Here is a 17,370-nt window from a genome sequence, read left to right as displayed (position 1 = left end):
TCTGTTTTTTATTATTAAGTAATCAACAATAGCAATTGTTCAACGGTTCACATATCAGTATTTCACTAACAATAAATATATTGTTCTATGAAGTGAAAACAAAAAGGTGTCAATGAAAATACTCATTGTGGTCTTTGGAAAATTATGTAATATTAATTTTGTAAACAAAATACTATTGGAAAATTATTTTCTGTTTAAAAAACATTTAATAAAATTTATTTACTTATTTATTTATTTTTAAATGGAAACATCTTTACTTCTGCTATATATACCTAGTACACTGTGACCAAGGTTGAATTATATTTAGATTTTATTTAGTTTCCTCATCAAAAAGGAAGGATAATTATTAAGTAGTTACCAACCAGATACCAGAGGGAAACTGCTGCCTTTTTTCTTAAAAAAGTAGCATGGAGAATGCTACGACAAGAGTGTGGCTCTTAAATTAGTGATTTAGTGAGGTGATGAATATTATTCCAAATGCACTACACTAACAAGGTTGTAGTTTCTAACTGGAAAGATACTATAACTACAGTTCTACTATAACATGTTGTGTGGTAATCTAATACATACCCTATATACTCTTATCTCTATTGGGGTAGACAGAAGCACAATTACATTTTGCATTTCTGTTTAAATACAAATAAAAGTGAAAGAATTATCCATTCAAATTCAAACATTCCTGTCTACCCAACTTTGGTAGGTACAAAAAGCCCCACAGCATGTTTTAAAATAATTCCTCTTAATATTTTTTATACATTACATACAACTGAGGTAAACTTCCATTACAAATTGTTCACAGAGGAACTTAATTAGTTTACTTAGTTACATAGTTTTATATCAAATGAATAATAAGTTATAAAGAGGAATTACTTACAATCTATAGTAAATACCACAGATATAACTCCTACAAATTAACTAGAAACTTCTTGTATGACACCTTCTTGATGCAAGATGTCTAGTTAATTCATACGGGTTATATGTACACTACTGACTGTCATCCATATTGGAACTCTCTCTAAATGTGTCATGCTGTTCATAGGACAAGTTCTGATTGACATTGTTACCTAAATCTATGTGGGTTCGGGTGAGTGGGGGAAGGTTCTCAATGTCCACTTGTTGTATGCTTGCCAGTGTAGACATAAGTGACGCATTCTGAAAGAGAAAAAAGGAATAAATAAGATACTGAAGATATACATACATAAACTCACACCTATTTCCCACCGGGGTAAGCAGAGATTATATTTGATTCTGACACACTGATAGGTACTGAAGATATGAGTATGAGTAAATGAGAATGAATAAACTTTAGAGGCCATTAAAAAAATAACAAAACATATTCTAAAGAGTGTGATATTTATATGCTGAATTTTAATCTTCACTTAGTGGCAAGAAATGAGACAAGTTATCAAAACTTTTATTAAGTTTATGTAATTTTAATTATGTACATATAGTTGAGTTGATTAGCTAAATAGGAGGTCTCACCTGCTTGATATTCGCCTCAAATTCACCCCCAGGGCCCGTGAATTGCTTTATTTGTTGTAATTCAAGTGATCTGGAAAAATAAGTATAATTCAACTGAAATAATCGAGAAGTACGCTGTAACTGGCACAGCGTTAATATTTATAAAGTATGATTATTTTATAAAATATAAACTAACATTAATCGTAGAAGTTGATTAGATGTAGTTAATTCATTCTGTAGTTCTTGCTGCAACTGCTGCGCTAATTGTGCACCTGTAGACATTTTTGGGATTTATATTTAAGGGTAACTGTTATTTATTAGTTTATTTATTCACTATTTATTTTTGTTTGTACAGATAGTGCACCAGCGGCGGTTTTAGTTCGAATTTTAACCAAATTTTGACAGATTTGCGATTTTTTGAAAACCAAATTTCACTACAAAAAATACAAGAAAGAGATAGAGTATATGGTTTCATTAGGTATGGTTAGCCTTGTCTAACTTAAAGATTTTTTGTATTGGCAGAAAATACCAGCTAACTGTACGTGTATCCGAACGCATTTTTTTTTGTCAAAGACGCAATGTCTTGGCACTTTGCGGCTTTTTGGCGGGAAACGGGAACGGGACAGTTGCTTTCTTCGTTGAATAATCTAAATAATTAATACGAAGTGGTGTTTTGTGGTTAATGATCGCATTAAGTTAGTCGGAAGACATTCGCGAGTGTTATTATATTGGAGTATTCAATAAACAAAGTGTATCTGCCTATTTTCGCTTCGTGTCAGGAAGCCGCTTCATAACTCAAAAGTTTATGCGGACTTTTGAGTTAATTCGTTTGGGGTTCGGAGTAGGAGTCTACTCCGAGGGTGGGGGCTTAGGTTTCATCATCATCACCTTTCATCATTTCATTAATCATCAAGAAAAAAAATACGTCAGACATGGCTGTATGGGCATAGTTCCCTTTGCCTTACCCTTCGGGGAAAACAAAAACAAAAAAAAAAAAAATTGGCACTTTGCAAAGCCAAAGTTACGCGAGCATGCGCCATGGCTTTTTCGGCGGGAAACGGGAACGGGACAGTTGCTTTCTTCATTGAGTAATCTAAATAATTAATACGAAGTGGTGTTTTGTGGTTAATGATCGCATTAAGTTAGTCGGAAGACATTCGCGAGTGTTATTATATTGGAGTATTCAATAAACAAAGTGTATCTGCCTATTTTCGCTTCGTGCTGGGAAGCCGCTTCATAACTCAAAAGTTTATGCGGACTTTTGAGTTAATTCGTTTGGGGTTCGGAGTAGGAGTCTACTCCGAGGGTGGGGGCTTAGGTTTCATCATCATCACCTTTCATCATTTCATTAATCATCAAGAAAAAAAATACGTCAGACATGGCTGTATGGGCATAGTTCCCTTTGCCTTACCCTTCGGGGAAAACCAAAACAAAAAAAAAAAAAAAAAGCATGCGCCATGTGAATCACAGTAGGTATCTGCCAAATCTGCATAGAAAAAAATAAGTTCAGCGTATTTGGCGCCCGACTGGCTGAACTGGATTGTTTCATGGCGCAATTCACAACATCGAGTTTTGCAGATACTACAAATAAGAATTCCCGTCAAAAAATTGTTTTTTTTTTGTCTTTATAAAAAAATTAAACTGTCAAATAAATGTCACATAGACATTGACAACGACAGCAGTAGCATCAAATAATTCATTCAAATATCAATAAACAATCGTGAAAATGGACGAAGGTGTCTCTGTCCAGCACGAGAGCAAAAATCTTGATATCAAGCAGGAGAAACAGGAAAATGTGGATAATTTTAAGTACGAGTTTGACTCTGGAAGTCAAGATAGCAGTAAAAGTGGAAGTGGGGGTTATCAGAGGTGGGCACCCAATTTAAATGGAGTGCGAAAAAGTGCGTTTACGCCGTATAAATCTGTGCAGTGCACTGCTCTTACCAACTTGCAAAGAGGTAAGTTGTTATCTAAGTTATCACCTGTTCTGGCCTACAGTTGTATTTATTGATTTTGGAAAGTTCTTTGTTTGTGCTTGGACATTTTAAGTCAAGGTCACGTGTTGTAGGTAACACGCAAGCGCGGGTCCCTGAGCTGCCACAGCCCGACTGTAGCTTCCACGCGAAGGCTGGCCGCGGGGAGATCACCCGAGAGGACGTGAAACTGGAGCAGTATGTCGATATCACCGATGAGCACGGACTTACGGCGCTGCACTGGGCAGCTAGTTATGGACAACTGAATAGCTGCCAGGACTTAGTGTGGTGAGTACACTTTCTTTGTTCTAAACAAAGACTTGTACCTTAGTGCCACAAGTGCTTCAAATAGTGAACAGAAAGTTATTTCTCTGCTGACTTAGTCCCAAGAAATGAATTTCCTTTTTATAATAAAAATCCTAGTGAAATTTTTCATAGGTATGAAACTAATAAGAAACTGTTTCATTTTAATAATTCATCATTATCCAGAAATAATCCTCTAGTTGTTGGTTTAGGTGTCGATATATAAAAAAAACACCTTATTTTTTACTATTTTAGGTGTGGTGCCAATGTGAACATGCGAGGCCCAGAGGGTGAGACGGCACTACATCTGGCCGCGGCCGGGGGGCACCACGAGGTTGTCAAGTTCCTACTCAACGAGGGGGCTGATGCTGACATACAGGATGATGTGAGCATTTTTGACATGGTTTCTTTGAAAAACATTTTTTTTTTCTCTTTGTGAGATTCCCTAAGCACTGGTGAGTGCTATGAGTTTGTAGTCAGACGACCTTCACTACTTGCCTGGACAAACAATGGTGTCTGAGTTGACTGTTGAAGATAAAATGGTTGTAAAATATTTGAGACTGAGATGGATGGATATCTTAGTTATGTTTAGCATTGGACTGGGGCTAGGATAGACTGTATGGCTTTGCTTTTACAATATGATGTGTAGCAAAATTATTTTTTTATTTGATTGACATAATAATACCATATGCAATACAAGTAAAGGTGTTAAAACACTAATGACTAAGTGTATTACTGTTTTATCATATGTGTGACATAAGTTAGTTGTTAAAAATAGTAATTATTGAACATTTCCAGCATATTATAAATTGTTTGTTGGTTATTTTAGTATTGTCTGAGCCTCTGTAATGTCAAGCAATGTTATGTTATTCACATGCTTCACATGTTTGTTTATAATTTGCAACTGTTATTTTAAATAACAAATGAATGACAGACTGGATGTTTATATTTTCAAGTAGAATAACTTCAGTGTCTCATAAAAAAGTATGTAGTTATCATCTTGAATGAGACAATTTATGTATGAAACCAGTTTTTATCCTATTATGTCTACTCTACTGATTAATAATAAGCTGAATTCACAAAAGCTATATCTATTGGAATGTCTAGTCAGATTATGATATGACCATCTGTTAGCATTATGATTATGATATTCATATCTTTGCTTAGGCCTCTTGATACAAAAACTTGCTTATTTTAGGACATTTCCTTCATAAAACATGTTCAACATAACATTGTTGGAAGTAAAGAATTTGGTTTTTATAGCACTCACCCATGCTTAGGGGTCAGAATTTTTCAGTTTGTTTCTCATTGTTGGAAATATTATATTATATATACTAGTACTTGGCCTGTAATAGGTGAAAAGTGTCCAGCTCCCGCGGCACAGCAACCGCATTATATCGAGGGATTCGAAGCCGTCGATATTGTTGTAGCGGCGCGGTTGTTGTGCCGCACGAGCTGGCGTGCTCCAGCGTCCTGCTAAGCATGACTATCTGATTTTTATGTAATGACTGCAGTCGGGCAGCACAGCCTTGATGTACGCGGCTGCGGCAGATTTCCCCTACACGTGCAACGAGCTGCTGCTGCGCGGCGCCGACCTCACACTAACCAACGACTATGACCAGGACGCCTACACCCTCACCACCACTAACAATAGCAAACTAGGTATGCAACATAATATGCATTAATAACTTTAACAGACCTTACCGCGTTATTATCAGGGATACGAAACTCCCGATATACCGACATATCCCTGATAATAACGCGGTAAGAACCTGGTATTATGCGTTTTAATTACCTAACGTTTTTCGCAAAAACGTCAGGGAGAAGAGTATTTAATGATTCTGGTTTTTTACACTTGACTATTGTTCTAAAAAATATAATTGTTGTTTCAGCACAAACTGTGATAGAGAATTTCCTTATTGGCTGTCTCAGCAAAGCTTGAAGAGACCACTGGACCATTTTGAGTTTCTTCGAACCACCACCAGCACTGCAGTTTGATTTGCTACAGCATTAAAAATACAGGGATTTAGTTTATAATGTAAATTTTATTAAAATATATTTTTAAGTTCATAATATACAGATACTGTGATGTGTCATTAAGTAACTGAAATACAGACAATATTACTGTTACAACATGTTTTGCTTAATAATACCCTTGTATATTTGTAACTTGATTGAAAATGTGTAAAAAGGAATACAACAATATAGTCTTATCGATTGCACTTACCCATACAATAACATATAACAAAAAAGAAATGCAAGTGTACTTCATAATTGCCCCATTGTCCTGATATTTACACAATTTGTTCGACTAATGTTCGTTCACATTATTCCAGTAAGCATTCCAGTCCAGCGGTTGAATCGAGTGCTCTAATCTTACTGGAATAATGCGAATCGGGTATAACAACGATATTTAAAAAAAATACAGAAGTACATTTGTACTTGAATCACAGTTTGGATTCTGTGAGCCAGTTGAATTTCTGGGGCTTCCTGTTGGACTGGGGGTCGATTAGTATGTTGATTATGCTGGGTCTGTCTGTGATGGCCAGGGCCTTCTTGAGAGCATCTTCGATCTCACTGGTAGTGCGACAGAAAAAGCCAGACTGTCCAAATAGTTCCATCATCTTCTCGTAGCGGACTTCTGTGCTCAGGGCCGATGGAGGTGTGCTGTAAGCATACGAAATAAACATTTAAAATACAAGGAGAGCTGATTGGAATCACTCTTCAAAAGTGTATCTACGGTAATAGAGAGTGCTTTTCGATTATTTGGAAACTTTGGCACCTTTCTATTCGTCTACATTCAAGTTTATATTTTGCTGAGATAAGGGCATTAAAATACGGGTAAATGGAATTCCATAGTCTCAGATTACCCCGGTGGGAAATAGGCGTGAAGTTAGGAAATATTAGTTTATCTATGTAATTATAGTTGTGATTTGTGATATGATGTGTATGAAAAGTTAAGGATGGAAAATAGGTACCAGCCTGGCCCAATAGCGGGATGCTTTAGGCTACGAAAAAATAAAATAATATTAATTTACGTGGTTCACTGTCTTGCTTCTCAAACAGGCAACACCAGTTCGAACTCCAGTACCCGACTTGCACCAATGAGTTACCTATTAATTTATCATAGTGTGCCAGTTTTCACAAACACAGTTGGCATCATTATAGACGGCGATACGGCAACCTATCACGTTGGTCTAACAGAAAGCTCGGTGAGGTGTGGGTACTTAGTTCATCTTGCGATGTATGTACCTCTGATGAGCTTATGTTATATTAAAAAATGTATTTACCAGAGAGCAACGTCACCGCCCTCTTGTATGTCCTTCATGGTCTGCGGGTCGAACCCGCCGTAGATGCCGTTGTTGTTCACGATTATAATCACCACCGGCAGCTGGTAGCGGAACATCGTCTCGATTTCCATGCCTGAAAGATTGAGAATTACATAATATAGAGGGCATTAGTGACTGTTAATGATCGTGACATATATCATTTGTGGGACGTGGTACGTCACTACAAGGGGGCAGAGGGAGGCGAGGAAGACTCCAGCGCCGCCATTGGGAATTAGACTGCAACAACGCACGCGCGTCAAGGGCGCGTCGTCGAAATAGGCGTGGTCGTATGCATAGAGATAAACGACATATTTAACGTCGAGTCGAGTTAGAAGCAATAGTCACCTGAGAATCCGAAAGCGGAGTCACCCTCCACGCAGATCACCCGCTTGTTGGGCGCGTGGTCGCGGCACCACATCGCGGCCGCTATGGCGAATCCGGGACCCACCTGTGATCACCATACAAAATATTTATTTACATTAAATTATGAACATGGATTTCAATGGATTTATATTACTGACTTTGTAAGGCATTAATTAAATTTTATCTTGACTTATAGGCATATCTTCACACTGGGTGCATCAACACCGGAGTTAGTTTCTAAAAATTGTCAAGAAAAAAAAAATACATAACATATCATCACGCCTGTGTCCCATGTAATAGGGGGCAAGCATATCGCCATTAACCGAGTACAAATCCTGAAAAATACGTGATTGTAATTATCTATGTTCTAAATCGAAATGAAAAAAATCCATAATATAAATAGATGCTGTTTTTGTATAAATAAAATAAATGTAAAATTTACGCAAACGCACAGATTACTAAATAGTTACTATTTTTAAGCTAGTATTTGTAAGAGAAGTGTGTCAGGGTCGAAGCAAATGGAATTCCATAGTCTCTGCTTACCCCGGTGGGAAATAGGCGTGAGTTTATGTATGTGTGTAGTTAATATTTGTATTCTTACTACATAAGCGAAAGTAACTGCGGGGTCTCTCGCACACGGCGAGAATTATATCGAGACTTTCGACGAATAGACGTAGCATTTTTTTTGACGTAAATTATTGTAGATTTGCCGCAGAAGGCATTAAATACTTGGCCGGACAAATGGGGAGAGCTGAAGGCTCTCACCCGGTAGAACGTTTAAGACAACAGGCCTGAGAGTGGCCCAGTCGGGCGCGAAACTCGGCTCAGGGCGTCGTCAGAGAGGAAAAATATTTAAAAGAATTAATCGACCCTAGTGGGTCGATAGCGATAAGCGCTGATTGAGGGAAATCGTCGACTACGCCGGCGGGGTCGGTATCGGGGTACTGAAGTCTTTGGTGTCGCGAGCTGATTGGCTGCCTCTATGGCTAGAGTAATCGGGTCGTCGGGATCGTATATTACGTCCTTCAATAGACGCAGCGAATGCTATTGTCCCTTATCGTATCGTGTGTTGTCGTCGTAACGTCGTACGGCTATAATATTGGTCAAAGCCCTCGATATAAAACGCGACGCGCGTGGCACGGTTGCTGTGTCGCGAGGGCAGAATGTGACCACTGGCCCCAGTGTACTCGTAAAGAAAACGAAAAATTATCAAAACAAACGTAATTTTAACCACATTTCCTGTAGAAGTGTCCCCTATCATTACAAAAAAAAAAAACATACCCCCATGGTGCCAAAAGTGCCAGCGTCGAGCCTGTGTCGCGGCAAGTTGTTCAACAGCATTCCGCGACCGATGTCCATCGTGTTGGCTCCCTCGCTCACTATGATCGCGTCTTTGGGAATAATTTTCTGCACCGTCTTGAATACCGCATAGTAGTTCAATGGTACTGTCGCGTTGTTTGCTTGTGACTGGAAGAAACAAAATATAAACATCTTCTTCTTCTATCGTTTGGATTGTGAGGTGAATTACCAACCTCATCAACCCTGGTGTCAGGGTTATTATTGAGCCGCCAAAGGCCCCTGACATGGCTCATGTAACGATTACTCACTTACATCAGTAAGTAGTAACCGGGACCAACGGCTTAGTGTGCCTTCCGAAGCACGGATCATCTTACTTTCAGACAATCAGGTGATCAGCCTGTAATGTCCTAACCAAACTGGGGATCACAAAGATGATTTTTGTGATATGTCCCCACCGGGATTCGAACCCGGGGCGTCCGGTGAGTAATCGTTACATTTTACAATTTATCTTTCGCCTTTTTAACCCCCAGGTCTGTCCATACCTCAACAAACTCAGCATTTGCCTTCTGCTTCTCAGCGAGAGCGGTCCACCACGAGTTGCTGGTCGGCTGGAGTGAGAACTTCTTCTCCGCTAACTTCTGTGTGAGGGCCTCAGCAAACGGCTTGATGTCTGAGTGCACCGCCACAGACGACTTCACGCTGTTGTGGAACTCTTCTGGGGTTATATCCACCTGGTAAGGTTTAGAAATAAATGTTAATAATATGTGTGTATTCGGTGCTTCTAGTTGTTAGAGTGTGGCTAGATGGTCTAGCGGTATTTTATTTTATTATTTGTTTAAAGAACGTCTAGGACCCTGTGCCTAGGTTTTTCTTGCAGCTTCTTTTCCCCGGCTATACAATACAGGTCGTGAGAAGCTGCAGTAGTTTTAGGCGGATGAGACGTTCGTTATGTAAAAATTGACGATTCAAAGTGTAACTATGTTACCAACTGAATAAAGATATTTTTGAATTTGAATTTGTAAAGAGCGTTGGGCTCACGATCTGGAAGTCTTGGTTCGGTACCTGATGGGGACATTGTCGAAATCACTTTGTGATTTTGGCGAAAAACGCCCGGAAACTCTACTCCAGTTCGTCTCGGTCGGCGGGGACGTATTGAACTAGCATTTCTAATTACGCATCCCGGAGATATGGGGCTACGAAATATGGTCAGACGCTATAAACATGGCAGCTTTTGACATAACAGATTGTATATCATTGGGGTTTGTCTGGTACACTTATATCTGAGAACTGCCGCACAAAGTGTAGGTACCAGTTACCTCCGCGTTGAGGATCCTGCTCCTCCTTACAGGAAGTCGTATCTCTATATTACCTGTATGATCTTAACATCGGGTCGGAAGCGCGGCGGTTGCCCGAAGTGCAACATCCAGTTGAGGCGAGCGCCGAGCAGCAGCACGGCGTCGGCTTGCGACAGCGCCTGGGTACGCGCAGATGACACGCAGTACGGGGACGTATCGGGGACGACGCCCTTGCCTGGGGTATTATGATATTTATTACTAGCTGTTCAATGGTTACTTTGATTATCATGGTAAGTAAAAGTAATTCAAGTCTGTTACTGCAAAATGCTTAAAATCCGTCCTTGAAAGTACCATATAATGGACTCGGGTCCATCGCTGGAAAGGATCTTAAGTCCTTCCCTGGAAAGTAATCTAAGTCCTTTTGTGAAGTCCTTCTATGACTGTCCCTGATTTTTTAATAGTTTTGAGCTGTATTGCCAGAGTTACTTTCGCATTTGTAATATACATATATTCATGTTATGTTCTTTTTATGTCTGATTGTTGATATTTAGTTCTGTGCAATAAAGTATATTTGATTGATTAGCATGGATTTGTTAGAAACAGGTCCAATTCTGACTAGTCTATTCTTACAGTGTTAATACAAAACGAAGACTAAAAGATAAAAACTAGGGCTCAAATGTAGTGCGAAAGAAATCCCGTGGTCGCGGCGCTTCATTCGCAGATTCTGCACAGAATTATTAGGTGTGACTTTCAATTAGTTCAATTAAAATCGGTAAGGATTATTATTTTAAACCTAGTTTATCTTTAGTCTGCGTCTTATAATAAGGCGGTGAGAGTATTTATTTTATTCAAGAACTTGACGACATAAAACATTTATCTTACCCATAGGCGTAGGAAGGAACGGCAGCTTGGTTGTATCAACAAGTTTCCTGACAGCGTCTTCCGCTCTGGCGTAGGCGGCGCCCTTCCCGACTATGACGAGCGGCTTTTCGGCTTTCGCCAGAATGTCCGCTGCTTCAGCCACTAATGCCGGGTCTGGGAAAGCGGGGTTCACTCGGTCTGTTGTATAGTATTCCAAGGGTACTTTATCTTCGTCGGCTTCACCCTGAGGATAGATTAATTTGACATACTTACTGACGTGGAAGAGCAGTATGTACAGTCATGAGCAATATAATGTACCCACTTTAGGACTCTGTCGCACTAACATATTTGACATTTAGTGAGACTTACAGTTCAATTTGTCAAAAAGTTAATGTGACATGGCACCAAAGTGTATACATATTAATGCTCGTGACCGTACATGCTTATAATATTATAAGCTTAAGAAATACGTACAAGGATTTTAAGGAAAAAAGTTGTTAAAGGATAATAAATACGATTAGCAACAATCGAAATTATTTTGATTGACTTTATTATAATTAACATATTGAAAGTAATTTATTGTGGTGATAAGATAAATAGCAAATACCGATCTATACAAAAACCGCGAAATGCAAACAATTTGACTGTGAATATGTTTAATATGGATGGTCACAGTGTAAATAAACTAAATAGACTAAAATAATAGTCTACATTTTCTCACTGCTATATATACTTAAAGAATCAGAGCGAGAGTCTATTATAGCGCCTGGACGCGCTAACATGCACGTGTAAATAGCTAATGGATATACTATAATTATTTGTATTTAATTGCGGTACTTAGCGTGTTCACGTGGGTGACGGGGGCTTATTTTGATTATATGTGTGATGCGATTAGTACCACGTCGATTAAGATAATGTTTTTCTAAAGACGAAGAAACTAAAATAGAAGTCGTTGTTGCTGGGCCCTATACACATACTTTACAAATTGGTGCGTGATAATGCGTGCATACTCATTATGTTTGATTGCTTATGCTTACCTAGCTACTTTAAATTATGTGTTAAGATTAACCGCTCTTGTCGAGCGTAACGCGAAGTTTTTTGAAGTAAAAATATTGTAGTATCTTGTCAATTTGTGGCGGGCATAGATATGCTGGCATGTCAAGATTTTCTACGCGGGGGTGGTACAGTGGCCAGACGCAGGGCCGTCTCCACATGTATTAGGAAAGGCCTATAGTATTAAGAGACAACATACCATCATGAGCCATAGTATAAGATGACCAGGTATGCTCAATCCTATGACAAGCCGCCATTGCTAGTCCATTGGTGACGTAAGTGTTACCACTCTGTTACCATTAAATTGGTATCTCCAACATTCCAAGGCCCTAAATTTTATTATTGAAAATTAAGGGTATTACTGACTAACGTATTTAATTACTATTAGTTGTCACATATATAAAAGTAATTAAAACTGTAAGTAAATCTTTTACTAAAAGTTCAAAATTTCCTTGCAAAATAAATATAAAAACATTGGTCGTGGGCAATTTATTTTTTACAAAATGGCAACACAATGGGTTAACCTTGAATTGTTAGCTGTCACTTTTGAGCATACCTGGTTTTCTTATACCATGCCATGAGCAGCACGGTAAGTATTTGGAAATGTCGAGGTATGCGTTGGACGACTGGTGGTGGCGTAGGTAAACGACTGTAGAGAGACATCATACAAGAATGGGACATACCAAGAGCAGCGTGGCTGGCATGTCCAGGTACGCGGCGCCGGGCCGGCCGGCGGTGGCGAGGCGCACAGCCTTTTCAACATGTAAGGGGATCAGCCGTGGCGACGGCGGGCGCGCCGCGTACTTGCAATACTGCCTGCTGGCTTCTACCTGAAAATATAATTCATATTATAACATGACATATCATCTTACCTGTATCCCCTAAGGGAAAAGCTGTGTGGATAGTATTTACACCCACTAGTCGCCAGCTATGTTAAAGTTCCATGTAATAGGGAGCGAGCCTATTCAAATTCATTTTTATTTTATTTGCATTAAATAGGGTTTTAGAGATGTTACGTTGAGGAGCTCGGTGGCGCAGCGGTTAACGCGCTCGGTCTGCGTTTGTTGAAGTAAAGCAACTTTCGCAAAGGCCGGTCATAGGATGGGTGACCACAAAAAAAAAGTTTTCTTCTCGAGCTCCTCCGTGTTTCGGAAGACACGTACATTCCTTTTAAAGGTCACTTTAAAAGTTTTTAAGGGACTTGGTTGGCGGACTCCAGGCGGTCAACACATCATGAGAGCTCCATTGAGGGGCTTTACGAAGTTTTAGTTGTGGTCTTGCTTGAGAATTTTATTTTTTGACGTGAATTATTTATTATTGATTTGCCACATATGACATTCACTACTTAGCCGTAGGATTGTGCATTGTCTCCGTGTGTTCACATAGAGAGCGGGAGGGCTGCACCAATGTAATGCATGACTATAATTATTATAATAATTCTTTAAATACTTTTCATTATTATCCTGCAGTAATAATTAATTACCTATTCATAATAAAACAAAACATACTTCTTATAAATTAAGTCAAGCTTCTTAAATATTGATAAAGGGCATTTTTTGCACACAAGGCGTCATTGTATTCAAATAAATGTGAAAAATACCTACCAGTTCATACAAACTGTAAAAAAACGTTGCGAAAAAATACTTCATGTGGATAAAAAACGTCATTGTCACGTGTCTGTTATCTTCTGAATTGTTTTAAAACTGATTAGAGAGTGTCGAATAATACCAATTTGGATAAATATCTCCAATAATCTGTATTAAGTTGGTCTTAAAAACGTATATTAATCTTATCTGTGGATATTACTAGTCTTACGTACCTACCTACTACATAGAACAAATTAAGAACCACATATCGAATATGTTAAAAAATATGTATTTATTTTAGTAGGTACCTACATACATACACACAGCATGCAATATGCGGCATGCATGCGGTATGCATTTCGAGAAGATTTTCGTATTTTCTGACCCATACTGGGCTGGGTTTCCCTTCTGTAAAAAGTCGCTTCTGTAAAAATCCGGAACTGTCAAATCTTCAGCTTAAGCGGACCTTGTGAAAAACAGTATAACGCTAGGGAGATGATGATGATGATGTGAGGTACCTAAGTTCCTAGGGCTAAGTTCGCACGTTACTACTACATATTTTTTTAAAGTTATAGTATTTATCAAGTCTGTTTAAGTACCAACATATCTAAAAAAAATAACATAAGGTGGCGCGTAAATGTAGCCCAGCGCCCCGTTACGAACAATCCATGACGTGACTAAAGAGGCGCCATGCTTATGTCTCATATATCATAACTTCTTCTTCTATCGTGTGGGTTAAGCGGTGGAGTACCAGCCTCATGAACCTTGATGTCAGGGTTACTATTGAGCCGCCAAAGGCCCCTCACATGGCTCATGTAACGACTATAATTAATAATTAATCGACCCGAATTAATCGAGTCGATAGCGATAAGCGCTGAATGAGGGGACATCGTCGACCACGCCGGCGGGGTCGGTATCCGGGTTCTCTGTGCTACAAAGTGTGCGTGCGTGTGCAAGTGTATAGTAAATCTCTGTGTGTGTGTGTGTGTGTGTGTGTGTGTGGGTGCGTGCAAATGTGTGTCTGTAGTATGAGTGTGTGAGTGCAAGTGTATGTGTGTCTGTAGCGTATTACCTGGTACCACTCCTGAAAGCCTCCAATGCCCTCATGGTCCTCTGGGCAGGAGCCAGCAATGACTAGTAGTGGCCAGCAGTTGACCTGAGCGTTGGCCATGCCCCCTATACAGTGGAGGAGACCAGGCCCTGATACCGCCAGACATACTCCTGGCTTGCCTGTAATGCAGATGTGTATAAGTAGCACAAGTCTTCATTGGATTTTCAAAGATTCAGTCCAGGGCTGGGTTTTATTGTGATTACCGCAGCTTACAACCATCAAAATGATAAAATGAAAATGGTCAAACATGCCCTGATTTTGATAGAAGAATAATCTCTAAGATCTAGCAAGATAGCTAAGTTACTTCATATATTAACACAGAGTAAGTAAGAAACTTATTTATGAACAAAGTGAATTTACATATTTTTTTGTTTAGCTTACACAGCAAAAATATCTTCTTATGCTAACAAATTTAATGTTCAAATTGCGAAATATGTGTATGAAGTATACTTCTTCAAAATGTATGATATAAAATAATTATCAAGAGAAAACAACATTGTTCAGGTGAATGTTATTAATATGAGTAACATTATGTCATGTATCATTATCGTAAAAACAATATTTTTTTTACATGCCTTTGTAGGAATACTATATATTGATTAAACATTCACAGTTGCTATTAATATATTAACAAATAATTGTATCAAATGCCTAATCTATTATTTTGTCAGAGTATATCACAACTTGGTTTATATATCTATAATTCTAGTGATTATAACAGATAAGTTATTAAATATTGGATTTTGATTAGAAAATTGTTGAAGATTTTGTGTCACAGTTTCCTTAGATTTTGTGTCACAGTTATTATTTCTTTTCTTTTATTTTGTATTTCTTGTGTGTGAAATAAAGTATTTGTTACATCATGTTATAAAAAATATCATATTTTTTTTCCATAGCATTTAACGCATAATGGGCCATCTTACAGACTGAATGCGGAAAACAGAGCACACTAACTGTCTCCATAGCACTTATTGGAATAAATGCAATTAAAAAAATAATTTGTGCTTTTTGTCTCTCTCCCATTTGTCATTTTCTGTTCATGTGTTATAATGAAAAAATATTAAATAAATAAATAAAATAATTTTAAGTAAATTAATCTTACCGGTGAGGTAGCCAATAGCTTGTGCTGCGTAGCAGGCAGCCTGCTCATTGCGCATGCCAATGTATTTGATGCCTGCTGCTTGAAAAGCCATAGACGTCTCAATGACAGGGATACCCACAATGCCGAACACATATTCTACACCCTGAAAAATGTATATATCCTTAATAAAGTCACACTTCTTAAATATAAATTCAAATATAACATCACATCATATTATAGTATTTATTATATTGCTTTATAAATATAGGAACAGTTGGTATGTTAATGGTATCTACATAGTTGTGTAAAACATTTTAACATTAGTGGTTATTCTGATCTGTCACACCTAAAAAATAAACCTCAATATAAAAATTTACCCTATCTCTATCCAACAAAATTTTATTTTGCCCCCTATCATAGGTGAGAAGTAAAATCTATGCCCTAATGAACTTCTTAAGATAAGTAAAAGTATTACCTGTCTCTTCAAACTCTCCGCTAATATGTTATTTCCATCGATCCCCATAGCTTGGTTTAACTTTGAAGTTACGTGAAACGATCTTCTGAAAGAAAATTGCACTAATTTACTGAACATAACTCGCACAAAAATGTACTGGAATTGATAAAAAAATAAACTTGTTCAAAGTATCAAAAGTCACTTCTGAAACCCGGCTCGTTTATCTCGCATATAAATATACAACAAGAGAAAAACGGACGAGAACGCAAAGTTTACAACTTACTCAGATAACAGACTTGTGTGTGGGATATAATATTATCTGTTTATTGCTGCTCGATAGGGGACCGCTCACTTGTACGAAATGTTCACACACAATACTATCAGAAATTATCTTCTTGAGTTTTTATCTTTGAACAAACCATTTTGAACTTTGGAATTTCGCGACGATCGCAACAAAATTGAAAATTGAACAAAACACACAAATGTCATTTCTCTTATCAGCTCAGTGGTCTTGTCACTGTCACTTGCGTTTTGTTATTGTAACATGCTCGCAACGCACATGTGTTTGTTCTTTTTACATTACATTACATATCCTATAATATTATAATGGCCCCGATTCCTGGAGACACCGCCTAATTTTATTTTAAGTTATATCCGTCATTTTCATATCCGTCGAAAAGGAAAGGGACGGATGATTCACAGCTCTTAATTTTAGGAAGAATGAGTAAATTAATGTGTCGGGTTATTGACTGACGTAAAATTTTTAGACGGTTGGTTTAGATTTGTGCTTAAAATTGACGTGTGTTCCATAAATTTTATGCTTGTCGATTACCCGTCCCTTTCCTTTTCGGCGGATAAGAAAATGACAGATATAACTTAAAATAAAATTAGATGGTATTTACAGGAATTAGCACCATTAATTATCTTAATTTTTCATCGTAAAAACTTATGTAATTATGATAATCGCTTTAACGCAATAATTATTAGAAATAAGGTACATTAATAGAAATTATAAAATTAAAATAAACTAGGAAACTATCTAACTTTCTAAATGTTTATTTAGTGTTAGTGGCGGGATTTTTTAAATAAAATAGTTTTCGCAATACCGGAATAACGGAAGTGGTTGTTGGTCCGCGGAGGTCCGTGTTACTCGGTGTTGTCTGTAGAAACTGCAAATCACAAATCTAAAACCAACATTACT

The 17,370-nt window shown here is 38.0% G+C and overlaps 3 protein-coding genes across 4 annotated transcripts; 1 reads left to right on the top strand and 2 right to left on the bottom strand.

Moving 5' to 3' along the window:
* Positions 1 to 63: 63 nt before the first annotated feature.
* On the bottom strand, positions 64 to 1,841 carry LOC126373639 (uncharacterized). The gene is made up of 3 exons (XM_050019844.1): positions 1,658 to 1,841; positions 1,483 to 1,552; positions 64 to 1,152 (listed from the first exon to the last, which is right to left on the bottom strand). Exons 1-3 carry the CDS (start codon positions 1,741 to 1,743, stop codon positions 985 to 987), a joined length of 324 nt encoding a protein of 107 aa, XP_049875801.1. The 5' UTR covers positions 1,744 to 1,841; the 3' UTR covers positions 64 to 984.
* A 1,290-nt stretch (positions 1,842 to 3,131) lies between these two features.
* Positions 3,132 to 5,870, top strand: LOC126373634 (DNA-binding protein RFXANK-like). Its single transcript, XM_050019840.1, has 5 exons — positions 3,132 to 3,419; positions 3,530 to 3,722; positions 3,993 to 4,122; positions 5,252 to 5,399; positions 5,630 to 5,870. Exons 1-5 carry the CDS (start codon positions 3,188 to 3,190, stop codon positions 5,677 to 5,679), a joined length of 753 nt encoding a protein of 250 aa, XP_049875797.1. The 5' UTR covers positions 3,132 to 3,187; the 3' UTR covers positions 5,680 to 5,870.
* On the bottom strand, positions 5,763 to 16,638 carry LOC126373626 (2-hydroxyacyl-CoA lyase 1). 2 transcript variants are annotated; one of them, XM_050019828.1, is made up of 12 exons: positions 16,453 to 16,638; positions 16,191 to 16,275; positions 15,737 to 15,878; positions 14,596 to 14,753; positions 12,621 to 12,767; positions 10,906 to 11,128; positions 10,098 to 10,258; positions 9,271 to 9,459; positions 8,711 to 8,896; positions 7,412 to 7,514; positions 7,028 to 7,160; positions 5,763 to 6,404 (listed from the first exon to the last, which is right to left on the bottom strand). In XM_050019828.1, exons 2-12 carry the CDS (start codon positions 16,236 to 16,238, stop codon positions 6,185 to 6,187), a joined length of 1,710 nt encoding a protein of 569 aa, XP_049875785.1. In that variant the 5' UTR covers positions 16,239 to 16,275; positions 16,453 to 16,638; the 3' UTR covers positions 5,763 to 6,184. The 2 variants fall into 2 exon arrangements, with proteins under 2 accessions (XP_049875785.1, XP_049875784.1); XM_050019827.1 differs by lacking the exon at positions 16,453 to 16,638 and having other exon boundaries at positions 16,191 to 16,397.
* Between the last annotated feature and the right edge of the window lie 732 nt (positions 16,639 to 17,370).

The sequence above is a fragment of the Pectinophora gossypiella genome, chromosome 16 (assembly GCF_024362695.1).
Source record: "Pectinophora gossypiella chromosome 16, ilPecGoss1.1, whole genome shotgun sequence".
Taxonomy (NCBI): domain Eukaryota; kingdom Metazoa; phylum Arthropoda; class Insecta; order Lepidoptera; family Gelechiidae; genus Pectinophora; species Pectinophora gossypiella.
This window is presented reverse-complemented; position numbering and strand designations above follow the sequence as displayed.

Bases quoted from the DNA above. Each gene is read 5' to 3' on its own strand.
- LOC126373626 (XM_050019827.1), bottom strand. From the start codon at position 16,307: ATGTTCAGTAAATTAGTGCAATTTTCTTTCAGAAGATCGTTTCACGTA. The intron at 12,768-14,595 runs GTAATACGCTAC...TTATATTTTCAG, and splicing joins GCTTTCAGGAGTGGTACCAG to GTAGAAGCCAGCAGGCAGTA. The intron at 7,161-7,411 runs GTGACTATTGCT...TCAATCTTTCAG, and splicing joins CTCCGCTTTCGGATTCTCAG to GCATGGAAATCGAGACGATG.
- LOC126373639 (XM_050019844.1), bottom strand. From the start codon at position 1,743: ATGTCTACAGGTGCACAATTAGCGCAGCAGTTGCAGCAAGAACTACAG. The intron at 1,553-1,657 runs GTTAGTTTATAT...TTATTTTTCCAG, and splicing joins AATCAACTTCTACGATTAAT to ATCACTTGAATTACAACAAA. The intron at 1,153-1,482 runs GTGAGACCTCCT...TTTCTCTTTCAG, and splicing joins TTGAGGCGAATATCAAGCAG to AATGCGTCACTTATGTCTAC.
- LOC126373634 (XM_050019840.1), top strand. From the start codon at position 3,188: ATGGACGAAGGTGTCTCTGTCCAGCACGAGAGCAAAAATCTTGATATC. The intron at 3,420-3,529 runs GTAAGTTGTTAT...CACGTGTTGTAG, and splicing joins TCTTACCAACTTGCAAAGAG to GTAACACGCAAGCGCGGGTC. The intron at 3,723-3,992 runs GTGAGTACACTT...TTACTATTTTAG, and splicing joins AGCTGCCAGGACTTAGTGTG to GTGTGGTGCCAATGTGAACA.